The 22,881-nt window shown below is 41.6% G+C and overlaps 2 protein-coding genes across 9 annotated transcripts in view; one reads left to right on the forward strand and one right to left on the reverse strand.

Moving 5' to 3' along the window:
* The window catches only part of ttll7 (tubulin tyrosine ligase-like family, member 7), a 64,343-nt gene extending 50,039 nt beyond the window's left edge, over nucleotides 1–14,304 (reverse strand). For 4 of the 6 annotated variants that reach the window (XM_040184423.2, XM_040184424.2, XM_040184422.2 and 1 more), the window contains exons 1-4: nucleotides 9,820–10,137; nucleotides 3,789–4,160; nucleotides 3,266–3,397; nucleotides 1,162–1,283 (exon numbers count right to left, since the gene is read on the reverse strand). In XM_040184423.2, coding sequence (XP_040040357.2) covers nucleotides 1,162–1,283; nucleotides 3,266–3,397; nucleotides 3,789–3,813 — 279 coding nt within the window. In that variant the 5' untranslated portion in view covers nucleotides 3,814–4,160; nucleotides 9,820–10,137. Of the gene's footprint in view, nucleotides 1–1,161; nucleotides 1,284–3,265; nucleotides 3,398–3,788; nucleotides 4,161–9,819; nucleotides 10,138–13,942 lie in introns of those variants that run through there. The other 2 variants (XM_078108353.1, XM_078108355.1) reach the window with 1 other exon arrangement.
* On the forward strand, nucleotides 11,506–22,478 carry prkacba (protein kinase, cAMP-dependent, catalytic, beta a). Of its 3 annotated transcripts, XM_078108356.1 has the most exons (11): nucleotides 13,990–14,122; nucleotides 14,235–14,327; nucleotides 15,628–15,689; nucleotides 16,006–16,134; nucleotides 17,010–17,108; nucleotides 17,273–17,355; nucleotides 17,592–17,718; nucleotides 17,986–18,081; nucleotides 19,269–19,391; nucleotides 19,501–19,665; nucleotides 19,902–22,478. In XM_078108356.1, the coding sequence occupies exons 1-11, from the start codon at nucleotides 13,990–13,992 to the stop codon at nucleotides 20,025–20,027; spliced, it is 1,236 nt and encodes a 411-aa protein (XP_077964482.1). In that variant the 3' UTR covers nucleotides 20,028–22,478. The 3 variants fall into 3 exon arrangements, with proteins under 3 accessions (XP_040040407.1, XP_040040405.1, XP_077964482.1); XM_040184473.2 differs by lacking the exons at nucleotides 13,990–14,122; nucleotides 14,235–14,327 and adding an exon at nucleotides 11,506–12,403; XM_040184471.2 differs by lacking the exon at nucleotides 14,235–14,327 and having other exon boundaries at nucleotides 13,988–14,122.
* Nucleotides 22,479–22,881: the final 403 nt, after the last annotated feature.

Here is a 22,881-nt window from a genome sequence, read left to right on the forward strand (position 1 = left end):
TTGTCGGTCTTGCTGTCAATCTTCTTATCTGTATCTGTGTACGCTGTGTTGTTCCCTCTCCCTCTTTCCTATTTGCTGTCTCCCTCTTACCTCCCAGGGTCTGATTAAAAGCAGATGGCCGCTTTCAGAGTCCTCCATCCGTCACCACTTTTTCATTTGTTCTATTCCATTTTACTGCAATCTGGTATTTGCTACTACTGTGACCAAAACGTCTCTACGTACCATCCAAATCCATCTGCTCGAATCTATATATAGTTAACAGTAATCGTTTTTCATTACCTATACTTTTATTTCTACCCAAAACAACTACAAAAAGATATTTTATGCCAGGGTGGTATGCAGACTTTTTGGAAACTTGATTTTAGTTGGTTTTGATGATTCTTATTTGAATATCAACTTCCCACAGTCATTTGTTATAGAAAAAAACAAATTAAGTGAAATAAATAAGCTTTAATGAGTTGATGACAAATAGAATGTATTATGCTTTCAAACCACTGCAGGGTTGTGGCATTTGCATCACACTGATCTATCATAGAGAGTGTATAAACTGATCCATAAATGGTTTGTGCTGTAAAAACTTACTGCGGGTAATTGTGTCATCTGTATCCGACGCCTACCAAACTAGTTTGAAGGAGGAAATTTGTTTTTCTTCGTTGGGAAAATCATTTAGACACAATCCTCATGAAAAAGCACGGGTAGGTTGCAGTCGCTGCCCTATTTATTTCATCCTTTGTATGCCGTTCCACTTGTGCCCTGTTTCATATCTTGCTCCTTTTTTTTTTCACTCAGGATTCCTCAGCAAAAATCCCTCCTCGCCCGACCAGTGATAAACACATAAGAGGTAGGGCGGTTTTTCTTTAACATTTGGTTTGCCTTTAAAATTAGCTGGACACAAATGTTCTTTTTCTGAACTGCAGTTCGAGGCCTTTCACTTCCTAAGTTACATACAGCACATCCGCTGGGAGCTGATCAGTATCACGGCCTTTGCTGCAGGCCACTGAATAGCTTTATTGGACCTACTATAAAGGCAAAGGTCTTGGTTTTTTTTTTCCTGTTCAGTGCTGCTATTGGATCTGACGTCGTTATTTTCTTCTCTAACCTCGAGACTTGAGTGCCCCTGAACAATGTTTGCTGACTTGACATGGTAGCCATGGCGTGTACCTGATAATTCCTGAGCTCAGCGATTTTCTCATGCTGCACGGCCGAGTCACTCCAGATGAGGTTGGCAGTTTCGTCATCTTCCCGGGTCTTGGTGAAGTCCACCTCGTTGATGACTATACGAACTGGGAAAAGAATAATCACATTAGATTGTATTCCAGGAGCAGAATTAGGTCAGGAATTATTTAAATAAACGTTTTATTCATGACACAAGTTAACTTACTGTTGTAGACACCAAAGATGTCACAAGATGTGACTCACAAATCAATTATTTCCACTCTACAGATCAATGTTTCACTCAAAGAGTTTCACTTTCTGCTAGGCTTGTTTTCTGTTTTTGCATACGTTAAGAGAGAAATGGATCCGGGAGATTATATATCAAAAAGCTTGCAGCAATATTTACCATTCATGGAGCAACCTATCGTAATGCCTCGCTTCAGAGAGATAAATTAATTGTCTGTAATGCATTCAAATCCCACTGGAAACCTCATGGTATGAGAGATAGGTGGCAAGCCCATTTGGACATTAATCCAACAACTATTCATTATTCAGTGGGTAATGAAAAATTCATATGCCCTAACGAAACGTGGTATTAATTAATTTCTTGAAAGCCTTCACAAACCTGGAGAAGGCTTGCCTAATGTTGCATGATGGCACTTGAATGGGAAAAAGGTGTTTCCGATGTAACTTCCTCCATCTGTTAATGTCGGTGGAGGCCAACCGGGCTTGAATCACAGCAGGCCCCATGCTTACAGATACCAGTAGGGTCTTTGAGTGCAAAGCTGTAATCAATCCTTACTCAGACATATTGCGTAACAGACACCCCTCAGGCCAGAGTGTACATTCCCTTCTCAGTGGGTGTAAAGCACATTTCCAACACCACATTCCCTGACCTTTAGCCTTTACCTGTAATACTATCAATTCTGAAACAAAAAAAAGACAGCTGGGGAAGAAAAGGCTACAGCAGAAATGAGCCATCCATCTGGCCCTTAGTGTTAATTTTACTTTATAGTAGCCCTGCACTACTCTCCGAATGCCCACCGTGAGGGTCTCGTCACAGCAGGCAAACTGAATCACAGCTAGACTCCCATCCACCTACGGGGTCCGGGAGGCCCCCAACTTCCACTTTCTGCTGCTGACTCCTTCATTTCATAGGCTGGAGCTCACCCCTGAGAGCGGTGCTGCCACACTGGCATATACCGACCATGTGAGGAGTGCTTACTATGCTTCTGTTTGCCCTTCTCAAAAGGACCTGACTGCCAAGGTAAATTACCTCAATAAAGATTTATGTATGCACGCAGAGCCGAGCGGCCTTCAGTGCCAGCTAGTTGCAGGACTGCAACTCTATTAGTTTTAATTTTTAAGACGTTAAATAACAATGGTCTCCTTCAAACAACCCAACAAAGCTAATTAGACTTTATCGTCACAGGGTACTGTTTTATTGTGGACAACATTGTTATTAGATCTGCTGTGTTTTAAGGGACTGACTGAGCCATACTGAGAGCAGTTTCCAAAATGAATATACAATCCACTGTCACAGCACATTCATCTTACCTGCAGGACCCCCCAAGATGTTGGTCCTGGCTCACTCATGAAATTTTCATGAAGAAAATCATTATGCTTGAATGCGTGATATCTGAGGCTTTGGGGTACAGGCTTAGTATACACGATGTAGCTAAATGGGAATAAGGTTTCCAGGACAATTTTAATTTAGTGTGAGTTAGCAGGGCATCCAACATTCATAAGCAAGCAGTAACCTGAGAAAAGTTATACTAATACGACCTCTGAAGCCAACCATTGACACTGCGGCTTAAACATTTCAGGCAACTGACCCCTTTTCTGACAAAAAAAGATCAATACTAGGATAATGTACATCGATGAAAGGGTTTCATGACCCATGTCAAAGAAAGCCTCTTTTCATCCTGCACTAGTTTCCCATTAGGACGAACTCTGTGATCAGGAGATGTCTTGTATATCTGAAGTGCACCTGCCCGGTTCAGCTCCTTTTTCTAACATGTCCCACTGCAAAGTCTTCATTGAACATTTCCATATATTTGTGGCCGTGGGTTAACGTGATTTGAAAAGTGTTAGAAACAGAATACTGTACCAATCTCGTATTTGGTGCCGGTGACGTTGGCGGCGATGGAGCCTTTCTTCTTTTTTGTGCGCACCTTCCTTTTCCCGATGCTCTGGAAGGAGCCCACAGATGGCCTGTTCATGGGGGACGCTCCTTGATCCTCTGGAGGGAAAAGACGGCATAAAACAACAGTAGATACAGTCACAGCTTGTGCACCACACTGGGAGGGGAGCCGGAGTTGCTGGAGTATTGTAATATATTTTGCTCGTGTCTTCGGGGGATTTAGTGGGGTTTGTTTACGGAGCTGGGCTGTAAATGAATTAGGCGTCTAGTTTGCTATAGACGCATGCATCATGATCTGTGTGTGTGCTCGTGTGTAGGCGTGTGCTTTGTGTGGCTCTGTGCAGGAGAGCGTGGCACTGAGGATGGCGGCTACATATATAACCAGGTCGTTGTGCGTGTCAACAAAAAAAAAAAAGATGCACGCCAACTAACCATGTAACAGAATAACCCTGCTACCCCCGAGAGAGAGAGATGGAGCTCTCTTACTCACCTCTTTCATTGTGAGGAGAGGGCATCTCAGGGGCCGGGGGAGTGTGAAGGGAAGAGCCAAGCTTTCTGCCGGGCCCGACGGGGAGGGCGGCCCTCACAGGGTACTCACACCACCCTCCGACGGCTCTCTCGCACTCGCAGTAGTTAGTCCTCGCTGTCTTTGGACGTGTGGACCATGTGGTTGAGGATGGCCCAGTGGATCATCTGAGCGTCTCCCTGGTGCCGGTCAGCCACATAAAGAGCGGCAGCGGAGTGCGAGAGGGGCAGCGGAGTTGGCAGCGGTGGGGAAGCCGGTCTACACAGACCCAGCTCTGTTTCAGCCCCTACAGGAGGGAAGGAAGCAGGGGGCGGACAGAGGAATGGATCGCAGGGCCTGCGAAGAGAAGGAAAAAGCGATATTTTACAGTACAGTAGTGGGAGGCTGGCTGCTCAGAGGGTGTCAACAGCGCACACTGTGAGTCTGTGCGCGTAGGCTCTCGCTGGACAGGAGGGCATTGGACACGCTTTTCATGCAGTGCAGCAGCAGCAGCAGCAAGAACAGAGGCCTTTCACGGGCGACATCAGTCAATCTGACACCCAGCCTAGTTCCGCTCCGAGGCTGTAGTACAACTAATGAAATACTCTCAAGCAGTGTGACGTCCGCCCGGACTAATTGGTATTCCATGGAACCACCGTGAAATATTAATGTGGTTGTCGAGCAAAGAGGTTCGCAGAATCTCACTGTGTGTGACGCTCGTGCCAGCTGGGTTTCCGTGTACGGCCGAGGTCACTTTCATTCAAACAGATGGCATCGTTGCAGTGGTTTATTAAAAGGACGCTTCAGGCTATGAAGTTGTGTGGGGAAATTAACACCAGTCACCCGCCAGATTTTGTTATTGTTTGGCTGTGGTCGGAGTGTGTCTTCAAACATCAACCGTTGCGTAGATGCCTTGTCACATTTCGTTTTATGCTGGCAGGGTACGCAGAGTGACCCAGTGATTAGTGATGGTTGCATCACAGCAAAAAAAGGAATGTCTTTGTGATATTTGTGTGGAGTTTGCATGTTTTTTCTTTTTGTCACTGTAGGTTGTTCTAGGTTCCTCACATTGTCAGAGACATTGGCATCAGCACACATCATTTAAATGCAATGTGTGTGAATGTGCGATAGGCTTCATAACGCAACAGACTGTCGAATTAAATGCAGTTCATGTTCGTTGCCTTGGGGTCTGACTGAGCGCCGAGTGAGTCACAGTGGGAAGAGTAATGTTGGAGGAGAAATGGAGAAAAACTATCTTATTGTATTTATACTAAAAAGAAGAAAGGGTAAACTATGCACTCTGATTTACAAGATATGATGGAGGCCTAATTTCTGTTTTTCTTTTACGATTCTATTCAGACTTCTTTTTGCAAGTAAAGACGTCAGACCCCCTGCTGGTCAGTGGAGAGAATGCATGGTCTAAGACACTTCTGCTATGCCTGGAGAGAGAGAAAGACACACAGACAAACCTTTTACTATACTATTTCAATATTAATATCAACAGATGTTAACAGTGGTGAAAGGACTCTTGGAATGATTTGTTCATCACTTCAATGGAGCTGGTGGAAGTGGGTTAAGCCATTATTCTGTTATGTAATGCTGGGTAGTGTACTAATAATATATCTTAATGTATTAGTAAGATTATGTTGTACATGATATATTTTGTACTGCTATTCTGATTTTAATCTAAATCTAATCTGAAGTAACCATCTCTATTAGGTACATGAGGTGCAGTAAAAAAAGAGAGAAACTCAATCAAGTGCTTCAACATTGTTCTGGATTAGTAAATGTGTTAAAAGTTTCCTTACAACAGTTTTTCAAACTAGTAATAAAAACGGTGATGGTAGCAGTAAGGTACTCTGTTTGTGATGTGTAATACCAGTTACCAACAAATATGCTAATATATTCAACAACACTACAATTAATGAATCTGTAATATAAACAACAGGGTTTTTTTTGTGGTACACACCTTATATTTTTAATGATGAAGACATGTAGCCTACTTTAAATGCAAATAAGATGCAAGAGTGCAAAGAAAAGCCTCAAAATTACAACTTGTTTATAGAAAATAAAGAAAGTTCTGGGTATACGACCCCCCCCCCAAAACTAAAACCCAGGTGTCCTGAAATCCTTTGTAAAGACAATGAACCTTTCAGGTGAACTGGAAACTCCAACCTTACAGCATGCTTGGAACTAGTCTAGCTGCTCATGATCCTCACAAGTCAAACCGTGCATGTAGCTGATCCACTTTGAATCGACAGCGATGCATACCGACAGGTTGAAAGGATAAATTGTTGTGACACAATTAAGAGAGAGAAAAAAATTGATATTTTTTCTAACGAAAAATGAGGCATATTCATCTTCCTGACTCAAGAACCAGAAACCAGAACCACGCATTGCATGTGTGTAAGGCAGTTTCATGCTCAGCTTCTTGAAACGGGGATATGCACATTCTAATCAAGATGTGTCATTTTACATGGAAAAATTGCCACGGTTAGAAATGACTCATTAAGATACTGGCTGTCAGTCCATGAAGTATAGTAAAATATATAACTACGTGAACGACCAATCATCGGTAATATATACCGGGCTGTTTTGAAAGTACACCGTTTTTTCGCTGCTCCTTCTGCATTCTCGTTCTCATTCGGAGATCAACAGTAACCTCTAGTGGTGCCACTGCACGAAAAACCCATCCTCTATCTACTCAGATGTAGCTGAAGCTCTGGATGTACACATCTTCACATCACATAAAAGCCCTAAAAATGCAATCAGCATCAGCTTGTAGTTTGTATTAACCTCCGACCACAACTTTAAAATCGTGTTATGGTGACAACTCAAAGCAATAGAGCACCTTCGTCATTAGAAATTCCGTTTTTTTAAATTTCATCCCTGAAAATGTGATGCCATATTTTCCTTGGCGCCTCTAGATTTTATATTTCTGTCTATGCTTGTTTGCATGGATCCCGTTACTGTAGAGGTCACAGGTGGTTGCACACTGATAGATGACCCAGCAGAGAGACTTTGAGTATTATTCATTTGTCTTAGTTGGTGGTTATCGGCGGCAAGACTGCCTGGTTTTAACTGCACTCACATGACAGGAGAGGGACTTGTGTGTAACCCGACACCAGATTAGAGGGATTGATAGAGGTTTGGAATGAGATCGGTGGTCACCATCACACGCAATACTTCCTAGTGTGCAGTCTTTTTGTTTAAAATTTAGTAAAATAGAAACACTGCATTTTACTTGAAAATAATTATATTTATATTACAACACCATCATTGATAGTAGACTGTGTTATGCTGAAGAATATGTGACCTTTCTTCACCTATTTTTTTGTGTAACATTGTGAGGAATACAACGTGAGTAAAGACTTCAAAATGACGATATACTCTACTAATAGCATCAACACAATTAATCCTTGAGTGAAGTATTAAATGCATTGCTTTCACTGCAAAGAGTCTGTTAATCCTATAATGCAATGACACCTTTTGTCCAGCAGAGGGAGCCGTAGGACCACAAAGGCAGCGCAGTGCTGAACAGGCAGAACCTTTATTGATGCTGATCTCATGCACTTTTCCCCACGGTCTCGACAGCACAGAAAGGCTTCATTGTGGACAGCTAGCTCTTCATGCTGCTCTTCTGTATCGCTCCCTGTCTCACGGGTCCTCAATGCATGACAAAGGCGTCGTTATGCAGAATGTCCCCCTAATTGCCCTGCCACAAGTCGAAGTTGTAAATGTGTGATTCACGTAATTATTCCTCAAGGATCCTCTCTCAGGAATGCTTTTCCTTCTGCAGCATTAAGACTACATCACGGAAAAATACTGACACAATACTAAGAAGTAAAGTAGTTCTCGCTCAGAACTCAATCGAGAAATTAATTTTGCCAATGTTATTATCCAACTGTCAAAAGACAATCACACTTCAAGAATAGCACGGCAAGCATAAAAAGCAAATCCAAAAGGACAGAACAAAGCACTTTGCACAAAGTGTGCCAAAGGAAAACCTGAACCAAAGCAGCAGACTTGTTTATTCATGACAGACGGTGTCACAACAACCGGAGGTACTTCCCTAGGGTTTGTTTTAAGTTCTTCCTTTCTTCAAAAAAACTACGCCTTGAAAACCTCAAATATACAGAATCAACAGAGAGGCTTGGGGAAACACCCCGTAGCCTTGTGTCAGCACTTCTTTTCTCTACATGCAGTGAGCCCCAGTCTTGTAGTTACAACATTGCAGAGACCTCAAGGTATCTACAACCATTCAAACGGGCAGAGAAACTGTCTAAGGCTGGATACATTATACGTTATACTAACGAACACTGAAAAGCCAATGTAAACAAAATGGCTTTTGACCTGAAAATATGAACCCTATTCACCTGACACCGAAAGGCACAACGCCAATGTGATTGTGTACATCTCAGTACGCCTGCAAAAGCCCCTTTGTAAGAACTAATTATATCGCCCAATTTGCTGTTATCCCCACATTGTCCTAACAGGAAAGACGATAGCCAGTTTTGCTGGCTACTCTCACAGCAAAGAAGTTGGTTTAGAATTGCCGGTGGATCTAAAATTAGCTCAAACCAGTGACCCAACTCTTGCTTCGGGCCTTCTTCCAGATAGGAACGAGTGTGGGAGCTGTCAGCCCACCGGGTACTGAAATACACCAACCAAGCGCTGAATGCTATGCTTAACTTCATTCGATTTGATCTACAGTTGTTATTTGTAAAATGCAGACATCTCTTACGCGATTACAGTTTGACATTAACTAGGATCTTGTCTGACCTTGTAGAGCAAATAAGGCACAGTTTCAACGGTGGGCGACACATCGCTGTTTGTTTTTCCGAAGCAACATGCTCAAGGTGAGCTGTACGCAGATGTACTTTCACCACCTATGAGTTCAACTGTCAATCGAACAGTTTGCAAAATCCAATCTGATTCTTTCCAAATGAGACTTCAGGTTGTGCTTCACGGTTGACGAACCCAGCGAGGGTCTGAGCGAGATATAAGGGAACTCAGAGACACTTTAAAGGGAAGGTCCCTGTCCGAAAGTGTAACAAAAAAAACAACCGGTGACAGCAAATGTATCAGAACTGTTGTGCAAATAGCATGTAATTAAAAAGTGTTAACCCTTGTGTCAAACAGCAACCGAGTCTGTTCGATTAGTTATCGATGGTTCAATGTGCTGCAATGAGTGTCCCGTATTGACCGAAGCGTTTGCAGGATGCAAACTTTAGCCTGCATTAATACAAAAGCTCACACATTTCCCGTATCCCTTGGGATTAGTCCAGAAGACATCTAGAACTCAGATGTTATGTTGTAAATGTTATGTAACACATCTGCTTTTTTTTAGGAACGTGGTCTCCAAATGCCCCCCCCCCCCCCCCCACCCCCTCCCCTGACCTACAAATCAGATGGCTCTTCAAAGACCATGTAACACATGAGGGGTAGATGTATTTACATACAGAGCATTAGCCTGAACCAAGAAGCCATGCTACACGAGCAGCTAGGGGACCAGTGCTTGTCATCATGGTATCACCCTCACCACTGAAACAAGAGTAGGCCAATCCCCTTTAACGTCTCTTCTTGTCTGTATTCCGGGATTAACTCGGGAGTGGATTTCTTAAACCGCGCAGAGGGGCATCGTGGCTATCACCTGTCCTCCGAGGGGTTGAAATTGCTCACATTTTCCACAGCAGGTGAATTATCGCTGTCAATGAGTTGCTAGCAATGCGGGTGGCTAACGTTGCATAGGTCAGGTGGAAGGATCACACAAGGAAGCAATCAGGCAGTGCTGCTTCCCCGGTTAACTCCATCAAGTGTAACTGCAGACAGCTATTTCGTTACGGCCTCGCCGTGTACTGCAGCGTCCGAAGGAAACGACACACTGCTAAATGGGATGCGGTCTAATACCTGAGAGAAACACACACAGTGACCCTGGGCTGCACGGTTAGCTTAGCCGCACTACCTAGCCAAGGATGGAGAGGCGAAGGGGGGGAAGTTAGCCCGTTAACGTTACCTTATTTATTCCAGACAGTGCGGCTCTTTCGCTCGTGACGTCCGAGCGACACGGCCGCCGTTAAGTACACAGGGGTCTTCTTTAAAAGAATAAAAAAACAAACAGTTCAGCCGCCGCGGTAGCTTAAAGAACAAAACAGTGTTTGTGGTGTGAAACGGCGTTATTACGAACGGAGGCTGGTTGACTAAATCTGTATCTTGTAGTCTCTTGTGTGCTGTGTGTTGGAGCGAGTCCATGGGCTAAACCATTTGCTCTGTGAGAAGGGGGGGGGCGCTGAATGAAGTGCTGAAGTTTGCATTCTCAATCTGGTTCAAACGTAACGTTTGCTGTGCTGTCAGGTAGTACGTGTGTAGTTATATAAATTATATTGTTTTCGTTTGAACTAGAAGTGAATGACAGCATAAGTCTCACCAAAGCTGTAAGGTATAGTTCGGCCGTCGTTCGGGTCGTTGTTTTCCGTGGGTTTCCACGCGACTCGCAGATACAAACACAGGGAAGCTCCTTAGCGACTGTGTCGCTGACCGTGGTGCTAAAAGTGCACCTATCGATCGTGGTTGCGTTTCGCTCAGAGGTCACAGAGGTGACTACTTATTGCCGTGACAATAATCTCAAACCGACACTTTATTTCATATTCATATTTTGTGTATTTTACGTAGTTATATCCAAATAACCGTTACAATAAACAGCTAATTGGACTATTTGGTTGTTAACATGTTATCGGTCAACTGAGAAATAAAATCAAGCTTTTCAAGAAGTTCAGAGCATCGATTTTGTTTAGTGTTTGGTTTGGTTTTACTTCAATCATCTTTAATTGAATAAATCCTTCTTTTTATTTGACATCACTGTTTTGAAATCTAATTTATTCCATTAGATTAAATTATGCTACTTTGGCTTTTTTCAGTGGTTCTTTCTTCAGTGTTTTTTATTTTTCATTCTTGTTCTATTAACCAATTCATTCGTATACTCATTTATTCAAACACCTTAAAGACTTCGGCGTACTTAAGTTTCTGTTCTCTTACACAATACTGGTGTAAAATAATTAAACAGGGCGTTTATTAAATAATACTTGCAAGCAGGAGATATAATTTACCATTTATACAGAGATATGCTTCAAGGCTTCTCAAAGGTCTTCTTCAGCGTCAACAGATATACTGGAAAGATATCAGAGGGTTTCCTTTACTCTGAGACACACATCTCTGACTATCGTGAGACGTCGAGTGGACAGGGTCTTCCGAATCACAAGACACAATTGCCTTCGGATTTGTGTAAAACTGTGTATTATGATGTAACGCTTCTGATTGAAGGATATGTAATACTGGACTTGTGCCCCTGTCCAAACACCTCTAGAGCATCTCAGGAAGATCAAGATCGGTATGTTTAACAAGTTCTACATATTGTTACATAACGCTGAGTTGTTGTGGTAAAACTATGGAGTTAAACATTTACATATAACAAACATTTGACCTCAAATGTAAGCTTTTACTACTTAAGGGTTTACCGTGATCACTGATGGATCTTATGGGAAGGATTCCCTCCTAATTTTGGTTAATGTCCTCCACTAATGTTTACTCCGAATAGGAAGAACTGACTTCTGCCTCCATATTGAAATGGACATTTTTACTTTCTAGGTAATAAGCTTCAAGTCAGTCAGGAGAATTGTTGTGTTTAATTATTTATTTTCTATTCATTTTCATTATGCAACAATTACTTTTATAGGAACTGAGAGAGGACAGTTGACAGTTCACTATGTAAAGGAAGGGATGCATTTTTATTACATATCACTTATACATACATACATTTTCATTTGGGTTACCAAAAATGTATTTTGAGGGCTTAAAAATGTTAATCTCTATCCCTGACTAAGTAACACATTTGAATACAAAATACGAAAAATGTTCTAAAATAGTTAAATATGACGATATCGTTTTTTTTCTATACCCAATTTTCTTGTCAACAAAGAAAAGCACACCTAGATGTAATGTCTGATGGAGACTTGCTGGGTCAACATGGTAATTACAACAAAACAATAATAGTAATAACAGTTTTGAGAGGCAGAATAGGTACAAAGCGATTACTTGCCATCATTCAAAGTGACTGAGTCTAGTATATAAATAATTGCAGAATAATATAAACGCTATGAATACAACAAACAACTTTTACATAATAACGCATGTGACACGAGTAACTACAATTTTCACCCGGTACTTGAAAGCAGCGTTTCCCCCACTGAAGTCTGTTCCACGGGTATTCCCACATGACATGAACGCATCACAAAACGACAGCAGGCAGAGGTGAAAAGTCTGGATCATGTTTTCATTCCAGCGGAGTCATACTTGAACGCCAAAGGGACATTGCACGTACAGACCAACGGGGCGTCGAGGGTTCTGTCCGCAAAAGGGACGACATTGATGTTGTTGTCGGCCAACCAGCCAGCACGAGCTGAAATTCGTTAGCTAGCGTTAGCTAACGGAGGACCCTGTTAGCTAACCGCCACCATCGTCGCGCCCAGCCAGCTGTGCATCGCCCTGTCCTCCCACGATGGGGAACGCAGCGACTGCCAAGAAAGGCAACGAGCAAGAGAGCGGTGAGTGTCTGAAAACCCCGTCCAGCTAAGCCGCCCCCGTTAGTCGTCTCAATTCTGTCATCAGTGAACGTCGCGCTAACGTTAACGTCGTATGATGAAGTCTGCGCGAGCCGTTAGCAGCTGTTGTCCAGTGGTAGCTGACAGCAGCGGTACAGTAATGTGGGCTGCAGAGAAGAACCATCTTCTGTAAAAGGGGGCAGTGTGGGTTTGTTAGCGCCCTCGTCACGGTGTCTGCATTTGGGAAACAGTGCCGCGGACGATGCACCTATAAATCCCATTATTGACACTTGATAATTTGAGCAAACGACAGTGAGGCTCCCCAGCATCCAGCTGAAGGTCTCTCACAGCAGCGAATGCACGTATGTCCTTGACAACGAAGTGAGTGTATTTATTTATTTATCATACAGGCGTGCAGGTAAAGTTTTCAAATGCACTAAAGTTGCAGCACAAGGCCTAGTCACTGCAACCACAACAACAACAACAACAACAAGTACCGGGTACCTGATAAGATGGAAGGACAAGTTGACCAGGTGGCTGCTTGATGTGGGCAAAGCAAGCTAGGATGGAAATACAGGTGGTGATGTTTTGGGTGTCTAGTGAGTGCTTTTTTTTTTGTTTGTGGCCCCCTGCCACACTTTATATCCAGGGCCCTCACTGGAAGCGCCATGTCAGCCGTCGACAAGTTTACTGTAAATCAAGTCGTTGGTGTTTTGCCTTGGAGCTGTAGTATCAAGGAGAGGAGGCTCCTTGTCAAATCGCACCTGGCAGTGTTTTCAATCCAAAGTGCTCCATCAATCCCTTGACCGATCGCCAGAGGCCGGCGTGTCGTGTTTAGGGTTCATTTGTTAGTAATGACCAAACTAATCCACTAAACTGTACGGATCTTGACCTGCTTTCCTATTCGCAGCAGCACAGCCTTCTTACTCGCGGTGCTCGTAGTTTCTGCAGGGAGGCATCGAAAGATCCGTACAATAATATAGTTAATTTATTATTTCTTTAATAATTCAGAGGGCCCACACTGCTGTAGCGCAAAAAAAAACAAACCTGCATTTTCAATACACCAGATTCAATAACAGAAAAATAAAGTATGCAGCTTTTGGAGTCAGTTTGTCAGGGTGACTTTAAGCACAGAGGGAAACTGCGTTGATAAACTTTACCGCCAGAGAGCATGATAACCCGGAGATAACTTCTCTCTCAGTCAGTCAGTGGGTGTTACGGCCCCGCAGTTCCCTTTATCAGCACTCGGAATGTACCACAACGGTGTAATGTTTTTGACATGACCATAAGAGGCTGCCGTTTATTCGTGCTAGGCTTTATCTATATACTTTTTGTGAGAAAAAAAACGTCACTGTTTTTGTTCAGACCAAACAAGTGTTTCTCATACCGTGTAGAGAAAGTACGCGTGCAGTTGTCCGCTTGAACTGCAGCAGAATACTTGAACAGGAAGCTTCTTTTTGTGTGGTTAGCCGAGCATTGCAATGCACTCTGCTGCATACAGGAAGTGTGTATCACTCATTGGTCTTCAGTCGGAAAACTTACTTTGCCTGTGAGCCATTTCCCTCACGCAGCAAGAAATCTGTCTAAAAATGGCCCAGGGGAAGGACCAATCCTTCGCCAGTCGCCTATTCCACAGATGTCGTAAGAGTAGCCAAGAGCAGAAGGTCCAAGAGAGTGAGGTGCCTCATATATCCGAGTTCGCCATCATGTGGGATAAGTTCAGTAAGTGCGTTCTGTTGCGTTTACGCTCTCTTTGTCGGATGCCATCTGCAGCCCTTGAGTTGGGGCGAGTCTCAGCTTGCGTTTGTACATTTTGTGTCCGGAACTGATTCAGACGAAGCTTTAACCGAAGTGGCTTTTCTCGTCTACTGTCGAACGACTCCATTGACGGGTTTTGGGGAAGCGCTACGCTTTGAGGATTTCACGAGTTTGTATCAAGCACAGTCGCTTGCATCATCTCTGTCCTGCGTCATTTTTTGTGCTTACTGTTTTTCAAGTGTGAAATGTGATTTATGTGTGCTTTACACAATGTCTTTTCAACCACTGTTGTATTGTCTCTGTCACAGATACGTGTAGTTTAACGATATTTTGTTCACTGAAGGACTGTAAAAGCTTCCTACAAGACGGGTAAGAAAGAAAGACAGTTAGGTTTATGTTTTTAAAGCTACCTGCTGTTTATAATCAAACCTACATTTACAGAAATATCCACCTATTGCTTAATTGTAAGTAACTAAAAGCCCTTGACTGTTGCTTTTAGCTTCAGCACTGTTTTCTTAGGCAATAGAAGAAATTCTGACTGAAAACATTGAGTTACTTGACGGTAGACTATTTAAATCAGGTTCAACTTCTGTCCTCTCCTGTGTCATTTTGTTACGTGTCGCATTCAGACCACTTGGATGTCAAATGTTTCTTGTTTCAGGCACTTCATAAATGTTTCTTCCTCTCTTTCTCTTCTCCACCATTTCTCCATCCATGTGGGTGAATGTTCCTGCAAACCCTTGGTGAACTGTAGAGACTTTTGGTATGCTCATTATTCCATGAGCCATCCTAAGTCACAGAGAAAGAGTGTAACCTGCAGTTTAATTTCTACCACGCTTGAATAACCCTACGTATAAGTATTAATAATATTCAGGTTAGTTTGGATAGTCTGTTAACACACATAGTTCTTCAATGCCAGGTATATGCACTTAAATCAGCAACCGCATAGGGAATGTGGCCGTAACGGATACCCGCCATGGCTCTGTGACTTGGGACATCTCATGTCTGCTGTGACTTTTATAATGTCTTTCTATTGCCTGCACTGTAGCCTCGGTTATGTTTTCGGTACTTTGTTTTGTTTGTTTTTTGCTCTGCCCAGTGTTGCTGCCTCCCTCCTTTACTCCCATCTGCTCCTGAAAGGGATGCACAAAAGCTCGTCTTTGAATTGGCCTGTTAAGTAAAGTCAAGTCAAGCTTTTTGCATCACTTCATTAATACAAAATGTCCAGCTAAGGCGTGTGTTTTTGAGGGAGGGGCGGGGGGATATTTTTTGGTTGTTTTGTTAAGTAGATTCCTGCATCCTAATTACTTGACATTTGCTTGACCTCTTAGATGCATTGGTTTCCCTGAACATGTTTGTTTTTCCCCAACACGTTAAAGTGTCCAGTTTATTTTCCTCACTGTGTTAACTGACATTGTGTGAGTACCAAAACGCTGATTGATAAATGATACCTCTGTCTCTTTTTATAGTGAAAGAGTTCTTAGCTAAAGCCAAAGAAGACTTTTTAAGAAAATGGGAGTGTCCACCACAGGTAAGTTATCTCCTTTGCTTTATTGAAACTCTAACTTTAATTTTCTTTCCACTTTTTGAGTGTGAATGAGGCAAACTGATGGATAAACATTGGGTCTCGTAGCACTTTGCCACTTCCTGACTCCGATCTTGTTGACTTGAAGGCTAGCTGATAGTATTTTGGTTTGCTAGTTTTGTATAAACATCACCCAGCTTAAGTGTTTTTACTCAGAGCTTCATGGAGACAAAATGCCACTGGCACAAAACTTACATGCAAAAAATAAAGCATTTCAATCATCAGTTTGCTGTCTTCAGTTCCATTTGCTATGTTTCCTCAGAGTACAACTGGCCTGGATGACTTCGACAGGTTCAAGACGCTCGGCACTGGTTCATTCGGGCGAGTTATGCTTGTGAAACATAAAGAATCAAATCAGTTCTACGCCATGAAGATCTTGGATAAACAAAAAGTAAGTGTGTGGCTTTAAAGAACTCTCTTTACCCTTTTCGAAAGAACTGGTGTTATAATCTAAGTAATCTGTAAAAAGAAAACGCTTGAGAAGGAGTGTAACTTCATCAATGTCGTACCTCTTGCAAAAGGAAATGGAACTTTTCCTCTCGTGCACTGTGGCCACGTTATCGTTGAAAACCTCAGAGGCGCTTCACATAGCAGTTTCGATCTGTTAGCGTGTCCTGCGCGCCTTCCTCATGTAACAGTACACTGTTTTTTTTAATTCACACAGTTTGCTTAAGAGCTAAAGCTCTCGTGCTTTCTGTTTCAGCTGTAATGCTGAAAGCGTTCCTTATTACCATCGACGTCCGCTCACATGGCTCCTTTTTTTCACATTCACACTTGTACTTTTATTAGTGTATCACATGGGTTTCGAATTTTATTCAATATTACTATACATAACACTACTAATCATGTAAATTCCCCATTGCCGTTCTCAAAAGCACGCCATGGATTCACAGGTTTTCCAACGTGTTGGTCGTCATTGTTTTCCCTTTAGATGTTCCAGTAGGGTATGTAAATTAACTTTCAGAACCTCCCGTGAATGCAAAGTCATTTAACACCTGACTTTCACGTAATGTTTGTCCGAAATTCACACCAACTCATCAATTTCGCCAGATAAAGGGACAAATTGGGGGACATTTCAAGCTTATTGCACCTTCACCCATGCAACAGACAGAGGAGAACCAACAGAAACCGGTGTTGACTGAAGTTGGAGAAAAAAAATGCAATGCTCACAATTTAGCTTGAACATTTATTCGTTTACTTTTCAAATCTGGCATAGCTCTCTCATCAAGATACAAGCGTAGTACTTTTTCTTGTCTTTTTTTCCAGGTGGTGAAGTTGAAGCAGATAGAACACACACTAAATGAGAAGAGGATACTACAGGCCGTCTCCTTCCCCTTCCTCGTCAGATTGGAATACTCCTTCAAGGTACATGTGGGCTTATTAAAACACACCTCAACAAATGATAAACTCTTAATGTACCATAACATTTGTGGGGGGGTTTTTTCATTTCCTTACTGTATCATTAAATGAAATGTCATCAGTTGGTACTGGAGACCTCCTGCTGAAAGATGTCTTTCTTTGACTAACAGGACAACTCCAACCTCTACATGGTGATGGAATATGTGCCCGGTGGAGAGATGTTCTCACACCTCAGGCGTATTGGAAGGTTCAGGTAAAGTCTACATTGAGATTATGTTTGAGGAGGGGATGTATTGTTAAGTACTGGATCAGCCACTAATATCTGGACCCTTTTCGTTTACTAACTGTGGTCTGTCAAAGTCATGGATGGAACAGCTCATGAACAACATTGTTTTCAGACTGTGCAATGAATCATTGAGTTTTTTCATTCCCTTAGAGGAGCCTCGTGTTCATATAGTATGTCTGACCTTCCACCCTCCATTCTTTCAGCGAACACCATGCAAGATTTTACGCAGCTCAGATAGTACTCACCTTTGAGTACCTTCACTCCCTAGACCTCATCTACAGAGACCTGAAGCCTGAAAACCTGCTCATAGATCAACATGGTTATATCCAGGTACTGATAATAACAACATGTGAACTGAATGCAAAGGTATCAGTTCTGTCTGTAAACTATTAGTTGTAACTGAAGAGGTAATCAGAAACTCGCTTATAGAAAACAACTAAGGAAGAGTAGGTGGGCCTACTGCTCATGAATTTATAGACAGGTGACACAAAAATGGGCAAATTAAAACATTTAGTCTGCTTAAGCCAAGTTGGATGTTAAAACTTGAACTTTGCCTTCACGTCTTTTCTTATCACGCTCCCGTTCTTCTTCATTCAGGTCACAGACTTTGGCTTTGCCAAAAGAGTGAAAGGCAGGACCTGGACATTGTGTGGGACTCCTGAGTACCTGGCTCCAGAGATTATCCTCAGCAAGGTGAACCCTTTGTGCCCAATACAAGTGTTGACCTTCCATTTCAAACGGCCTTCACCTTTTATATTTCATGAAAATAGTCACGAATTGTTGCTTTCTTTATGACAGTAATAACGTTATTTCTATATCCTATTAAAAAACAAAATCACAAAGTACGTTACAATTAAGCAATAAAAAACATACAAACATGTACAAGATAAATGGTTTGAAATGCACTTATTGTAAGTCGCTTTGGACTAAATGACATGTAATGTAATGTTTAAATAGTTACAATCGGGGTAATTCCGTTGCGGCACCTTTGTCGCTATTGATGTTCGATCTTGATTATGAGGAACCATAAGGGGATTACAGATCTACTTTTAGATCTCCAAATCTGTTACCATCATTTCAACATGTTTGATTTCAACCAGTTCAAATCTAAATTATTACGTCAATATTTATTAGCTGGACTATAATTGCTCAGTAGAAAAAACAAGCCGGGACAGATAACTGTGTTTCCAAGCAACCTTTGAAGCGCACCACCAGATCCAGAGAATTTGAAAGAATAGCTGGTTCTGGGTCTGGTTGACCCCAGACATTTCCTTATCCAGTTTTGTTTGGCCTTCTGCTTCTCGTTTTTTTTCTCCCTGCAAAAACAAAGCATCACTACGGCAACTTGTAGCGCCACGGCAGTCTCCATTTTGTTTACATCGGCTTCCCTCACGAGATCACGTGATCTTGATTATATACTGTAGTGTGCGAGGCCCCCACTAATGTGGGGGTTGTCGTGGCGCAGGGGTTAGAGAAAGTGTGCTGGGAAGCACAAGGTTGGTGGTTCAATTCCAGGCTGCCCCATGTTCCATGTCGATGTGTCCCTGAGCAAGACATCTAACCCCTAATTGCTCCCTGGGCAAAAATGTGAAAAAGCCATGGGTTGAAAGTGTAATGTAAGTCGCTTTGGATAAAAGCGTCTGCTAAATTACCTGTAATGTAATGTAATGTAATGTCAGATCATGTAGGGTGCATGTTTGAGACCAGAGATTTCAAGTTGTCCCATTACTTTGTGTCCCTAAAGTTGAGGTAGTCTTTATGCAACCAGATAAAAAAAAAGTGTCACTCTGTATTGTATATATCTGCTCTGCATATCTTAAGCCTTCCCTTCTGGTCGTTGTCTAAGGTACTGACAAAAATAATAAGTAAAAATCTTCCAGGGCTACAACAAAGCTGTGGACTGGTGGGCTCTTGGAGTTCTCATCTATGAAATGGCTGCTGGGTACCCTCCCTTTTTTGCTGATCAGCCGATCCAGATCTACGAAAAGATAGTGTCTGGCAAGGTATGCAGAGATTTTCTAAAACTCTGTCGCTATCCGCTAGCCCATCATTTTCATTGTATTAAAAGGGGCGAATGACATGTCTTGTGTTGATCGTGCTTGGCTCCTGTAGGTACGATTTCCGTCTCACTTTAGCTCCGACCTGAAGGATCTGCTGAGAAACCTGCTGCAGGTAGACCTGACAAAGAGATTTGGCAACCTGAAGAATGGTGTGAATGACATAAAGAACCACAAGTGGTTCTCTCAAACAGACTGGATCGCCATCTATGAGAGAAAGGTAGGTATCTACTATGTCACAATAACATTGTTTGTGAACCCGAAAATATGTAATGAAGCATCTGTTACTATCCAACATGTACTTATATAGGCTGAAGACATGAGGTTAACGTATGTTATCTTGATGGTTGGCATCACAACTCTCTTTATCTTTGAAATGGCCTAATGAGGTTCAGTATCTGGCATATTTGAAATAATAATCTGAAAAGCATTCCATCCTTTTCTTTCCATCCCTAGGTTGAAGCCCCCTTCTTGCCAAAGTGCAGAGGTCCAGGAGACACAAGCAACTTTGACGATTACGAAGAGGAAGACATCCGTGTCTCACAAACAGAAAAGTGTGCAAAAGAGTTTGCCGAGTTCTAGTAGATGGGCAAGAGTCCCGTCAGGGCTCACAAGTTTTTGGATATTTGCACTCTCCTGAGGGTTAAGGTGGAACTGAGGCCATTGCGTGTTCAAAACAAATGCCTCGTTCCGTCATTCCACACAGCATAATGAGGTCCTTCTTGCCATGATCCTGCGTGCAGTTAGCACTATCCTATACACAGGCACATTATGCAGACACCCCTTGTGCTGCAACACAAGAAAATACTAGACCACGTCATCATCTGTCTTGTCTTTTTTTTTTTTTGCCGCTTCCTTCTCATTTAAATTCAAATAGTTATTTGAAAAGCAACTATCTCATTCCCATTTGGTGCAGGAAGAATGAATGATTGTATTGGCTTGTATTGCACATATTGTGATTCAAGCTTTGTGAAAATAGAAAGGATTTTTGGGGTTTGCATTTCCTGACATTAAGTCTTGCTATTTTTATCTTGTCTGTTTAAGGGTTCTGTTAGACATTAACCGTTATTCTTCATTCTGGTGTTCTTAAGACCCAGAACCATTGTGCATATAGATTAATACACATATACGAGACATACCATATTCAAACACTTTGTGTTCTTAAAGCATGACCAAATTTCCAACAAAGAAACTAGTGCTCAGTGAAATAATAGCAACACTGATTGCTTTAGCACTCAGTTCTTGAATAGAGAAATTAAAAGTGACAAGAGTTCTAATGGAGCATAAACTTGTCAGTGCTGTATTAAGTCAATTGTAGCATCGGTTTATCCATATCTGGTCACATCTCACACTGGGTGTGGAACTAAAATGAAAGCAATGAATGAGATATATTTTTCAGGTACAACTCACCAGGAAGGACCACTAAAGGGGTCCTCTGTCTTTGGTACGTCCAGTGTATGAAGTGTATTGACATGGTATAATTGCTGAAAGATCAGTTTGTTAGATTATCTCGAGAGTATGTTGCTGTGGCTGGGAAGCTGTGTTGGTCACATGGGCGTATTTTGTCCTGTCCTGGGTTCCTCTCCGATTTTGTTTGTAAATTGTGCTTACACAGCTCTGAGAAGACATTGTGCAACTGCCATGTTTTTTTTTTTTTGGTTTTTCTTTTCAATTTTACTTTTGCATGTTTGTTACGTCTGTATAGCAGTGTCACAACGAGCTACTAGTGCCCTGAAAATGTTCCGATACTTTTCTGTTGTTGTTTTTTTAACCTTTTTAATTTGTCTAATATCCTGGGATGTGGATGCATTCGATCTAAGATTTGATCTGAGATCTGACATATTGCTCTAAGTAATCCCATGGAAGCTAAACTAAACCATTAACCATGAATAATAACAGAAAACGGAATTATCATAACCTTAAAGTATTCATCTTGGTCATCACTTGGTTGAAACATATTACCTCAACTATAGTTTGTGTTCTCTTTGCATTGTTTTTAACCAATTTATACACTGTGATGAAGCAATATTTGCTCACTCTTCCTCACAAAATGGCTCAGGCTGTCCGGTCAGTTAGAGAACTTTAGCAGACAGAAGTATTTTTGTCTTGTTACGGATTTTCAAAGAGAGTAAGGTCAAAAGAGTCTGACTTGAAGAACATTTTCATTGTAAATCCCTCCCGTTAAGTTATATTTGACACATCTAATTAATACATATTTCTCCCCTCAAGAGAATGAGGTTTTGAAGATCTGTCTGTCCAGAGCACCACTCATTCCCCATGAATGCGAACATTGCCCGTTCTTGCTGCTTAAATGTAGTCCCATTCAACAGGGGATCATAGAGTCTGTATGTCAAAGATTCAATACCCACAAGGCCAAGGTGTCCACTCGTTGAACTTCCAGAAGTCAGAGAAGACTTAATTGCACCTGCTTCAGTAATCTTTTGATTTTCCAGAAGGAAGTTTGTCCTTGCTGTCCATGCAGAGGTCAGTTTGAGGTCATTTCTGCAGGTTTCTGCACATAGTTTCTGGGGAAATCCAAAGTTTTTGTTGGAAACGATAATGCATTGTTGACGGTCCACACCTTTAACAAGTCTTCAGAGGTTTAGATCATTGTTTGACATGGTGCTCAAGTGTCTGGGAATGAAATAAATGTAATTTAATCAAGTTCAACAATCCTAGACAACCAAATATGAAAAAGGTTTGGTGACTGTGCTTTTTTTAAGATAGTGATCTGCTGTTTATTGACATTGGCTATGCCAGAATTCAAACATTTCTTTTCATAAATTGAACAGATGATGTGACATTTGATTTTGCCCCGGGTTCATTTCAAAAGAACTTTTTCGTATTCTATTTTTATTTATATTAGAGATATCTAATAAAATGACATTTTAACTGTTTGACTTGCATAGTTTTCGGTAAAGATAAGGAAACTCCTATTGTTTTATTCACAAAAAGTGTAATTTCTAGTGAATATCTTGGTTTATTTATTTGTACAACCTTTGTCCATTTGAAAAATAAACCATTAAAAGAAAATATTTTCAACAATTAATACACATTGATGCCTCTCATGCCGATTTCAAATTGTAGCCTTTTAGGTTATTGTTTTATTAATTTTCTTAACCTTTTGGTTGTATTACTTTGAAAATAACCAATTTCATAAAGGGGATCCAACATTAAGTTCCCAGTTTGAAGGGTGAACAGAATGTAATGCAGAATTGATGACATTTCTATTTGGACAAATTTTGAAAACCACACCTGGGAAAAATCAGCATGTTTTAATCCAAACTGCCTGTGTATAAATCTTCCCGTAAAAATGTGTAGGAAATCCACAGCTCTTTATGTGTTATTTATCCCCCGTGCGTGTAATAATGTTTGTCCTACGTATTTGATGTAAATTCAAGCACTTTTCTTGAGCCACTTCACACTCCTGACTGAA

The sequence above is a fragment of the Gasterosteus aculeatus genome, chromosome 8 (assembly GCF_964276395.1).
Source record: "Gasterosteus aculeatus chromosome 8, fGasAcu3.hap1.1, whole genome shotgun sequence".
Classification (NCBI taxonomy): domain Eukaryota; kingdom Metazoa; phylum Chordata; class Actinopteri; order Perciformes; family Gasterosteidae; genus Gasterosteus; species Gasterosteus aculeatus.

What these genes read in the sequence shown, in the direction of transcription:
- prkacba (XM_078108356.1), top strand. Translation starts at nt 13,990, where the DNA reads ATGGCCCAGGGGAAGGACCAATCCTTCGCCAGTCGCCTATTCCACAGA. An exon ending in AGGCGTATTGGAAGGTTCAG is followed by an intron (nt 17,356 to 17,591) that starts GTAAAGTCTACA and finishes CCATTCTTTCAG; the next exon opens with CGAACACCATGCAAGATTTT. An exon ending in TCGCCATCTATGAGAGAAAG is followed by an intron (nt 19,666 to 19,901) that starts GTAGGTATCTAC and finishes TTCCATCCCTAG; the next exon opens with GTTGAAGCCCCCTTCTTGCC.